The sequence below is a fragment of the Cryptomeria japonica genome, chromosome 6, assembly GCF_030272615.1.
Source record: "Cryptomeria japonica chromosome 6, Sugi_1.0, whole genome shotgun sequence".
In the NCBI taxonomy this organism is placed as follows: Eukaryota; Viridiplantae; Streptophyta; class Pinopsida; order Cupressales; family Cupressaceae; genus Cryptomeria; species Cryptomeria japonica.
In genome coordinates this window covers 575,274,529-575,286,547 of record NC_081410.1, presented here as the reverse complement: position 1 = coordinate 575,286,547, position 12,019 = coordinate 575,274,529, and the positions used below count along the sequence as shown (strand labels likewise).

The window sequence follows — 12,019 nt, the reverse complement described above, 5'->3', positions numbered from 1 at the left end:
AATATCCAATACGATAAGTATTTCACGACCTTTATTTTGTATCCGATTATGCAAAGGACTAATGGTGGATCTGATGAAAATTGCATTAGTTATGACCTTAACCTCTCCTAAAACTGCACCATAAGTAAAAACATTCCAACATTCTTGGGATATATCAAATACCATAGGAAATTCATCAAGGATTATGCTACCATAGTGGCACCTTCAGAAGAATTGCTCAAAAAGAAAACTAATATAACTGTCACTTGTATTGATCATTGTTAGCAATATTTGGATACATTAAAATGGAAAATAACTGAGGCCCCTATCCTTATATTTTTGGATTGGTCAGTACCCTTTCATGATTCATGTAGATGCCTCTAGTATAGCTATAGGCGTAGTTCTTGCTCAACCTAGGGAAAATAAAGATGATCCTATAGCCTTTGCCAACCATAAGCTATCTCAAGTGGAAAAGAACTATACCACTATTGAAAGGGAAGCTTTAGCCATAGTCTACACTTTACACAAATTTCGCCTTTGCCTCTTATCTACCCCATTCACATTCTACATTGACCATGAGTCGTTGAAATTTCTGCCTAACAAACTTGTTATACAAGGGAGGGTATGTTTGTTATTACTATTCCAAGAATTCAATTTTACAGCAATGGTCAAACTTGAAAAGAATAATCAAAGTTCACATTACCTATCTAGAATTGAGATAGGAGAAGAAAATGAGGTAGCTGATGAAGAAGATTTACCTACAACCCACTTCTTTTGGATTACTGTTGTGCATAAAGAATTCCATGATGTTGCCGAATCACTTTCCACCGACACATATCCATCGAACATGATTGCACATGATAAACAACTTTTACTATGAAAATTCCTTTTGTTTACTTTAATTCAAGGCCCTTTATACAAGAAAGGGCAAGATGATATTCTTCAAAGGGTAATGTATGGGCATAAATGTCAACAAAATTTAAGGGAAGCACATGAAGGCATTGTGAAAGGACACAACAATGGAGATACTACGACCCAAAAAATATTGTTAGCAGGACTATGTTGGTCGAGTATATACAAGGATGCTAAAAATTATACAAAGAATTGTAATATATGTCAAACAACAAGATGAGCTACTGTTTGGGATGAAATGCAACTTCAACCATTCATTGCCCAAGTTTCCTTTGACAAATGAGCTATTGATTTCATAGGACTCTAAAGCCAGATTCATCATAACCAAAATATACTATCTCAATAAATGGGTTGAAGTAGAACCTACAAAGGATTGTATTCCATATATTGTCGCAAAATCTCTGTCACACCATCATTACCAATTTTGGGTGTCTGCTAAGCATTACTTAATTAACTAGTGATAAGGGGAAACACATTGTTAATAAAATTATAAAGTAACTACTAGCCAATTCGTGATCACTCATAATTGGAGCACACCATATCATGCACAAGAAAATGGAGCCAATAGAGCACTAAATAAGATCATTGGAACCGCTCTAACTAAAATATATGATGCAAATAGAACATATTTGGACATCAAAATATTGCTGTACTTTGGGCCTATTGCACAACATTTAAATGATCCACCAAATACACTCCATTTGACTTGGTATATAGAATGGGTGCTAGTACCTTTAAATTTTATAGTCCACAACCTCCGCACAACAATGACATTAAGACTTAATGACGAAGACTCCATTAAAAAATTGCTTCGAAGAATTGGAAAAGTTGTATGAGGCAAGGCAGTTGGCAAAATTCCATCTTTTAACATAGTGTTTTAGACAAAAAGCATGGCACACTAGGAATTTAAGATCAATTTTCAATTTTAGGTTGATGATAGGGTCCTCCTATATGATAGCAAATTCAAAAAGCTAGGAAAAATCAAAGTTTGGTGATTGGGAGCCTATCTAATTAAAAACATTCTTGACTTAGGAGCAATCCGCTTAAGAACATTAGATGGTACTATATTACAATGTCATGTTGATAGAGCAAGATTGAAACATTATCGTAAAAATCTTGAATAGAGTTGACTTGCGGATAAGTCAATGTTTTGAAAGGGGGGATGATGTTGATAGGGAAGATAAGTAGCTAGACACAATCTGGGAGAACATACTGCATCTTGCCGCATCAAGCTCGTAGAACATAAGATTAGGAAGATAGCATCTAGATTAAGGATGCTATGTATTGATCACGTCCATCCCTTTGATATAAGTATATCCCAAGATGTAATTCTCAAAGAGAGAGAGATAGAATATGGCATAAGAATGTAATAGAAGACAAGGGTGGATGTTTATGAATAGATATAATATGAATGTATATAAGGATACAAAGGAGATATAAGGGTGTATATGATGTACTAAATTAATATAAATAATATAAATGCGTTCGAGTTCCATATATGATGTGTTGTGGTATGTTCTGTTGAACATATCACAAGATTGAGATGGGGGGTGAATTAATCCGGACCACAAAAGACTTTACTTCTAATTGATTAAACTTCAAACCATAGTTAACTAATTATTGTAATTATGAAACATGAAAGCACAAAGCACAACACACACATGAACACCAGATTTAGGTGGAAAACCCTAAACAAGGAAAAACCACGGTGAGAATCACAATCACAATATGAATAACTGATTACAAAGTTTAGGCTCAAGTCCAAGGAGCTCACTGCACTTGAGAGGACTTGCAAGACTAAGGCGCACAACATTAGGGCAAGATACAAATATGCACAAACTGCCAAAAGGAACACACCTTCTTTCGATAGGTGCAGAGGATCAAATGAATTGAAATGAATAAGATCTCTTGATCATGAAATTGTCCTTGAACCACTGTGTCAAGCGACCAATGTCATGACAAACATGCCTAACTTCCAACTTTGTCTCAATGCTCTTCATAGTTGCCTTTCACACTTTTGCCTTTCCAAATTTGCTTGTGCATCATTCCAATCCACTTCACATCAATTCACATATATCCCATACTCAACTCTTACATCTGCAGTACTATATATACAAGATAACTCATTGAAACCCTTAGCTAGGCCAACCACAAACAAAATATACAAAATTATATAAACTAGGGCACTCGGACCAATAAAATCAAATGCGGTCCACTCCAAGAGATATAGAGGACACAAATGCATCATAACACATCCTTTCCAAATGGTTCCAACTAACCACAAACTCAAACACATTGTCCAAGGTCGGCAACAAATGAAACATGTAGATAGACAATGTAATACACCAACCAATTGGTCCAAAATCATTCTCCCATGCACAAAACTTAATGCAGACCTACACTTGCCATGGTGAGACCTATATCAACATCAAAACTCAACCACCAAAGTATATCCCAGCCAAAAAGACATGATCCAGATAGGATACACCACCTAAGTCAACCAAAAACCAACCCAACTGATAGCACTAAACTCAAAACATCGTAACTTCACTTACCAATCAAACCATCACTAGAAACTTGAACGCAACTGACAACATTGAACTCAGGACATCATAACATCACTTGCCAATTAAACCATCGCTAGAAAACTGAATTGAAACATTGCACAAACCGAATAAACATGTTCTCCAATCAGCAACACTTGAATCCACAAATCAAAGAACTGCCAAGCATTCTTTGGACCAGTTTCAATAGATCGCCACTGTCAGAAACAACAACAACTAACTCCACTATCTGAGCGATAGAGGACATGTAAACTTGATAGTACAACATGTGACCTTTTCACACATCACCCCATTATAAACAGGGACCCGCTCCTTTGCTTTTTGGTCGCATTGGTTTCATTGGTGGAAAGTAAAGACTTTGAGCTTTCATGGAAACTTCACTTTCTTTTTGTATAAGCATTCTTGTTATTGTTAAAGTTCCTTAAGTTGCTCTATTTATTTTGTTAACTACTATTTTTTTTCTAGGAAGAGAAAAAATTATCATCTTTTCTGAAAAAAGAGAAAAGGATGTTGTCCCACCCAAGTTAGATTAGTGTTTAGTTAGTGATAGTAGAAAAGGGGGAGCCTTCCCTTAAATTAGGAGAGTTTTTAATTCACACGTTGTGGTTGAAACCACAATTTGGACATCTTCCCAGGTGTACAAAATTTTAAACCAACACACCTTGGATGCTCTTGCATTAGACGCTAAGGGTAAGAATAGGCTCAAAAAACGAAGTTGGATGGTGAAACCACCTTTCAAAGTTGCAAACAACTTGCAGTGAATTCCATTGCTGCTAAAGGATCATCAAAAGCTCCCTTCCGTTTCCTCTTCCAACATTTGGTTAGATTGAGAGACCTCCTTCCTTGCAAAATTTTCTCCTCACTCCTTTCTCTTGTGTACTTTTGTCCACCATTGTTCAACCACCTTTAATTGTACTCCGCTCTCCTCTCTTCTCTCGTGGGATTGAACCTACCTTAGGCCAACAACCTCCACCAAATGCTTCTCCATTCAATACTCTTCACGTCCTCACCTTTCTTAACTCTTCTTCTTTTTGTGGGATTCAACTCACTATGCTCTAGTCCACTCCACCAAAAATCTTGTCCTCTCTCTTTTCATCTACACCACCCTCTGCAATATATGAATACAAATCTTTACTACGGGAAAAGGAAGAAGATGGATCATTAGTTCAACCTTAGCACCTACCAGCAAGCAAACTGCAGCTTTGATACCACTTGGTGCAATTAAGTCTTGTGGGTATTATGAGATCGCCCAGTCATGTAGCCAAAAACACACAACTCACATTTTCAAACACAATACTGAAAATTTTCTATACTAAATAGGAATAAAATCATTATAGAAGGGCATAGACTTTTACAATTTTATTATAGACCTTCAATGGCCTTGGCTCTCAAGTCTTACAATTTCACCTACTACTACCAAGCAAGCAAATGGTGTAAAGGCAGTTATCCCAGGTACAAGCATGATGGAACATATGGCAAGTCCTTATTTGCCCTTAGGATTCAAGGATGCTTCGGGGGATTGGGGTCCAATTGGATAAGATCTGGATATACAAGAAAGTTTCACAATTGGAGATGAGTAAAGTATCCAAGGGAAATGGGATTAAAGTGGAATTGTGGGAATCTGAATTATCCAGATAGGTGTGAAAACTCCGTAATTGCATAACTTGCCCAAGTGAACTTTGATTTTCCCCAAATTTGAAACATGAGCACCCAGTTGGCCTCTTAACAAGGTGATGTAGTAAGTTGGCCATTAACCATCACAATTCCTCGGAAGATAATAAATTAAATGTGTTTTGGGCTGGGCGGACTCCTCTACTGTGAAGCACCAAAATTTGGGCAAAGAGATTTTATTAATAAAAATATATAAAACGCCTGGCTGACCTTGTTAAGGAGAACAAATATTAATGCCGGCTGACCTAATCAAATGGAGGTGACAATTGGATAAAGAGGCATGTTTGAGGGGTATATATAGAAGTTTGTTGAGGTTCATTTCCACATCAATTTATTGAATATCCTTCCTGCTTTAAGAGCAGACCTACAGCAGATGAAGAGCAGATTTATGAAATAAAATCAGGCATTTTGGAGCAGAGATAGTGCAGAATTTTTGCGAATATATGTTTCAGATTTGAGAGCACTCATTGAAGATTTTATTGCATATCTGATTAAGGACATTTTGCAGATTTGAGAACAAATTTTTAAGGCAGACTTTTGTTGATGTTGTGTCTTCTATTTTGTGAGATATGTTTCAGTTTTTAAGGAAGACATTATATTGCATTCTGAAGGTTGGTGTATTCTATTTTGTGAGATAGGGAGGTTGGTGCCTCTCACTCGAAGAGATTGGTGTCTCTTGCTGAGTTGGTGCTCAGTGGAGGGGATTGGTGTCTTCTGCATGTAGGAGCCTCAAAGCTTGTAAGAAGATTCATATATAAAGCAATATTTTGCTGTGTTTTTCTCTTGCAAGGGTTTCCTTGTAAAATCATGTGTGCATCTTGTATTCTTCATTGCTAGATCTTACTTGTGATTATTGCTTTTTGATTGCTAAAGTTTAAATAAGTGAAATTTTTTGTGTACTAATTCAGCCCCCTTCTTAGTACATGTGTGTGTTTTCTTTAGTATATGTGACATATGTTGGAGCTAGTCTCTATGCATATGTGGCATATGTTGGAGCTAGTCATTGTGTATTTATGATGTATGTTGAAGCTAGTCACCGTGTGTGTATATGTGACATATGCTGAAGCTAGTCATTGTGTATATGTGAAGTATGTTGGAGCTAGTCATTGTGTATTTATGATATATGCTAGAGCTAGTCATTGTGTATGTGTGATTTGTATGAGCTAGTCACCTTGTGTATGTGTGATGTACACTTGGATCACTCTCTATAGAATTGGAGGATCATGGAATGATATGACAAGTTACTAATGTACAATTTACTCGGATTAAAAGTTATATGATATGTGTTATATTATAATTGAACAAGTTACTAGATTACACTTAATTAAAAGTTAGGATTTTAAGTGAGTAGAGATCCCATACCCGAGGAGTGAATGAACTTCCTCCAACATTGTAGTGTGAACTGCAAACCTTTTGATTTCTAATGAGGGTATACGTAGGCAAGGTCATCAAGAATGAACCCGTGAGGCTTAGGTCTAGGTCTAGGAGTGACCTTGACATTGAGAGCTTAGCACATTCTCGTGTAAGCATAAGTGGTGGTGTAGAGTTGTTGCCACCACTGTGATTGAAGAAATTACAAAGTCGACATTTGTTAGCTAGAATAAAGATGCTTGGTTGGTTAAGTTGGCACTTGTTGAGAATTAAATAAATAAATAATAAAAAAACTTAGTAGCAACCTAAGGGGGCCGTTGTTATATCCCTATTGTGTGGGTTGACTTTTATCGTCATTCTTAAATCACTCCTAAATTACTGTTTAGTTAAAATTGTGTATGATGGTTAGGGATGTAAGTTCTCTCATTGCGTGGGTTGAGTTTTATTGTTACTCTTAAACATCCCTATTTATGGTTGATACACAATTTTTTATTATTATTTACTTAAAGGTGTGGTCCCCTTGGCCACAATTCACCAACCCAAAAATAATAATAATTAATATTAAAATTGTAAATATTAAATAACTAATGTTATATTTAATTAAATTTTTATTATTTAAAAGAAATAAAAATTTTAAAGTCTAAAGTTTTAAAACTTAAAAGCTAAAACTTACAACAATATGAATAAAGTTAAAAATCCAAGTAAAAAGATTAAAGAGCAAATATATGAAAAATTAAAATGGATTGTAAAATGAAAACTAAACCTTTTGCAATTAGTTGTTTACATTCATAATTTGCACATTTTTCTACACTTGATTTCAACAGAACACTTTTGTATGTTTTTCTGACCAAAAATTGCTTGCTGTAGTCAAACTCGTCCTTGAATGGTGAGAAACTGGCAATACATGTGATCACATATGATTTGAACGAGTTAAATTGCAACATGTTTTCGTGATTATTCAGAAAAAAATGAAATAATTGTTGTAGACGACTTTTTAGAAACTTGCAATTTTCGGAAAAAAGCACTAAACTTCGCAATTCACAACTACTTGCAATCAATTGCAGTTTTGCTGTTTTTTGCTTCAATGGACCTTACAACCATGGGCCAAATCAAAGTAGATGATGGGTACACATGGAAATGTGTGTGTGAATCTATGGATGGGGTGAATGTAACGGGATGTGTGAGGATATGGATGGGTTAAGTGTGTGTAGGAATCCATACAAGAGAGAAGTGGGTGGCATTGGGTAAGGGAGTTGACTTTCATGAATTATGCTATTTGTAGATATGTGAATGTATTAAGAGACTCCCTTAAATAGGCACAAAATAAAACACGAAATAACTTGGTATTTCACCATTTATTTTTACCTCCAAATGTGAATTTTAGAATGATCATGCATCTCCAAGTAAGAGCACTCATAAATGCATGTAAATTTTTTTAATCAAACATCAAATTATAGGGCATTTAGAGATATAGCTAAAAAGTAAAAAAAGTCCACTTTTAGTTGGATTATAGAAAATAAAAGTTTGTATTTCATATTTTTAGGTTTTAAGTTTCTACAAATTGTAGGATATTTAGAGATTTGCAAAGATTTCTGTAATCGGTTGATTTTAATTTGTTCTTTTGCAACTGTGTAATGGATTTATTGTATCTGGTGTGTTTTACAGCACATATTGATAAGAGTGAAGAACGATTTCCTTTTGAGGTAAGTAGTCCGAGAGAAGATAAGGTTGCAGAGTTGGAAATCCCTTCTAATCATATTCTTGCAAGTCAAACCCTTACACAGACAACCGATTACAAGACAAGCATGTCAGCTGCATCTTACTTATCCTTTACAGCAGCATCTGCAAGGGGCTGTAGCAACAATGTTCTTGAAGATGATCCTCTGTATCCTTTTTGTTGGGTCTGGATTCACAATACAAAGGTCAATGAGCTTTTAAAATATTTTTCTAAGAGCTTGCTAGTAAGTTTTCCATTATTATCGGCAACATAGAATCTGTTAGTGATAAGAAAGCAAATGAATTCCTATTTGGTTAAGAATTGTATTATATTTGGACTCTTGGGTTCTGTCAAGTAACTTCAAGATGAATTAATTATGTAGGCAGGGCGTTTCCTCAGTTTGTGGGGTTCACACAAATGTATTTTAACGGGTGCAATATCCAGAAGCAAAGATCTCTTCGAAGACAGAGGAAGATAATTTACCAAGCTGTTGAACTAAATCTTATCGAATATTGTGTTTCTTTTGACGAATTACATTTCAATTGAACACCCACAATATGCCCAAATATCCCTTCTTAAGAGCATAGCTGATCCGTGATTCTTCTATTGTTTTTAATGATAGGGCTTCATGTATGTCATCTTTATGATGTGCTCCTTGTTCAATAGACAGTTTTTTATGTTCTTTATGTTTTAATCTATACATGTTAGTGGAGCACTAAATTGTTTTGCAAGTTTTAGTAAACTATGAATGGGTTCTGTTTTCCTCTACTCATTTAAGATCTAAAACAATGTGTTTTTTAAAAAGAATGATTTTTGTCAGTAGATTTCCACAATCCATTTGACTGTCTATATGCTGCTTCTGGATTTGTTTACACAATCAAATCCAGAAGCAGCATATAGACAGATGAATGATTTTGTCAGTTGAAGATTCTAAAAATTAATTTATAGCACAGTATGTGACAATAGGGTGTAAAATTTTCTTTAACAATGCTAGACATCCATGTTTTTCTTGACAAACCAAGGTTTGAGGATTCCATAAGTTTGCAGGACCTTGGTCTTTCAGATGCATGCCTTGCTACTTTAGCACGTGAAGGTTTGTGACTGGTTTTGCTATCCCCACCTTTTTGTTTACTGTTCAGCTTCTGACTTATTAAATGCTCGAGTGCTAACCTTATTTGTTGATATGCATTCCTCAGCCAATACAGGAAATTGTAGTCCAGTGTGTGATCTCCCAATACAACAAGGGTAGGTGCAAGGTATACCTTGAATATGATGCTCAAGTCCAAATTCTGGGAAGGTTGTGCAGACACTTTACTTTTTATTTTTTTTGAAATTAAAAAAATGAAATGCTATAAAATGTTCTTCTTTTCTTTATTTTTTATTTTTTGAAATTAAAAAATGAATGCTATAGAGTATTGATTATCCTTTTTTATGCATATAGTCAAGAGATCAAACATCAAGACAAGGAAACACCTACATATCACTGCTATGATCAAGATGTCTTGTCGAATACACATCATCCAATTGATAGCTATCAGAGCACATATCACTGGAATGATCAAGATGTCTTGTCGAATGCACATCATCGAACTGAGAGCTATCAGAGCACTACAGGTTATTATAGTTTTGTCTACTTTTGATAGCTCTTTTTACAGAGGCTAGCTTTTAATTTAATATTTAGCTTTTCTTGAACTATTGAGGGGTAGGTTGTGAGGCATTATCCGATATGACAATTAGCTTATACTGTGATATGGCTTTTGGTAGCAGAAAATATTGGAAACCCTGAGATCTTTAAAGAGGAATTTGTTGCTGATCGTTTATTAGAGGTCAGCAAAGAAGAGTATGACAAAACACCCTCATGGTTAAGAGGTTTGGCTTCATGGGAGGTAATTTTGTGTATGACTTGTTCTATTCTATGATTTAATTTTGAGATTTTTCTACAGTTCTCACGTGCTCTTTTGACATTTAATTTATTTTCTCTTTCAACTTTCTAGAGGAATACTTTTGTTTTTTAATGTTACATGCTTCCTATTGAGATTTGTTTTTTCTTACTTGCCCTTTACATTTAATATATACTTTCTTACACCTTTCTAGAGGAATTATTTTTGTTCCACAATTACTGCAATTCTACTAACAAGATGCAAATTTTTATATTTTTTTAAGCTTCTTCCTATATTTGAAATAGTGAATTTAAGGGAAAATCCTATAATATTCAATTGCGTTTTGCAATAATTTATCAGGCTAAATTATTCAATAATCACATGTTAAATTTAGTCTCTAAGATTCATACAAGTCCATTGTTCCTTTTAATTGTGTGTAATTGTAGGTTTATATTAGGAACATAAATATATCTAGAGGATCGTTAATCATAAAATTGTAACCTATTACACCAAAATCCAGAGGTTATCTGTGAAAAGCCTTTGGCTGTCCTGAATTTTTCTTTTTCCTTACAACATTGCGATACTTACTTTCAGGAATTGGATGATGCAATTCGTAAAATAAATAATTTGTTGTCTGGTAGAGCCAAGCGAGGCGATCAGTATGGTGCAGAGTGGCTTGACCAAGATGATTTGGAACCTCTTGGCTTTGGTATTGTATCTATGAATTTAACTGTTGAAGATATGCTCTCATTGATTGTATATAGATTTTGGAAGACACTTTTTCTTTTGGTGCATCGATATTAGTTCAAAGTTTTTCATCTTGCAGGTCCAAAGGCAAAACCTTTTTTGCTTCTGCTTGTCCGCATGAACTGTTTGACTATTGAACAACAAGGTGATGCAACGATATATCGGGTCAACTTGAAATAACTTTGCGGTATAATTATTTCCCTGTTCTTTTAGGCAAATGTAAAGAAATTTGTTACTTTCATATTATTGAGGGGACCTTATCTAACACATGGTTTCCTACCAACACAACATACAACATTTGTAACAAGAAGCTCATGTGATTTGTAACAAGAATGACTTTATTTTCATTTGCAGGGTTTCTATTGCATATCATTCAGTCATTATTATTAATTCATTTTTTTGTGATTTATATAATACTTATCTTAGAGCACAATATGATATATTTATTGCAATCAGAAATAATTTTTCGTTTTGTTTCCCATAGACCAAGTGCCTGCGGGATGCCAAAATGAACTTTAATGCGAGATTTCACAGAAAAAATTCTGTAGATACTTGAATGGTATGCTCGTTTGGCTACCTACGATATATCTTGCAATGGGAGACAAATATTAACATATTAGTTAAATGCACGATGCTTACTTTTCTGTGGCATCCTAATGATTTTAACCTGAATATATTTGAAGTCAATTTTATAATAATTTTATGTTATGCATGATGGCTTCTAACATAAGAATTAAAAGGTTTGCCTTCATTTGATGTTAGGAGAAATATTTATAGAAGAGAGTAGTATAGCTCCTCTCACTTAGAGTGTACAATATGGATCTATATGTCATGAAGAATTGCTGTTCGACTCGGATATGGAGTTAAATATTGTAGATCGACATATCATTGGGTATTAAAATATTAATTTCTTTCTTTCTTTATTTTTAATCGATGGATTGGTTTGAGGAAGTCGTATCCCATAAACGATAAGAAAATAATGCATAATATTTAAAATGCTAAATGCATTATTTGCATAAATCCATGAGCGAAAAGCATGTATATAAGTATATAGAATCATCGTAATGCAAAGATCAAATACACAAGCCACAAGATAACACAATAAGAGGGAAAAATCTAATTTAAAAAATCATTCGTTCCATGCATTAAATGCATCTATAAAGTTCCATGAAACTTTT

The 12,019-nt window shown here is 34.5% G+C and overlaps 1 protein-coding gene across 3 annotated transcripts in view; it reads left to right on the top strand.

Annotated features, from left to right (window-relative positions):
* LOC131062952 (uncharacterized) overlaps nt 1-11,643 on the top strand; it is a 42,316-nt gene extending 30,673 nt beyond the window's left edge. The window contains exons 3-10 of one of the 3 annotated variants that reach the window (XM_057996694.2): nt 8,163-8,382; nt 9,237-9,307; nt 9,411-9,459; nt 9,656-9,828; nt 9,982-10,100; nt 10,689-10,803; nt 10,921-11,028; nt 11,326-11,643. In XM_057996694.2, coding sequence (XP_057852677.2) covers nt 8,163-8,382; nt 9,237-9,307; nt 9,411-9,459; nt 9,656-9,828; nt 9,982-10,100; nt 10,689-10,803; nt 10,921-11,021 — 848 coding nt within the window. In that variant the 3' untranslated portion in view covers nt 11,022-11,028; nt 11,326-11,643. Of the gene's footprint in view, nt 1-8,162; nt 8,383-9,236; nt 9,308-9,410; nt 9,460-9,655; nt 9,829-9,981; nt 10,101-10,688; nt 10,804-10,920; nt 11,189-11,325 lie in introns of those variants that run through there. The other 2 variants (XM_059207496.1, XM_057996693.2) reach the window with 2 other exon arrangements.
* Nucleotides 11,644-12,019: the final 376 nt, after the last annotated feature.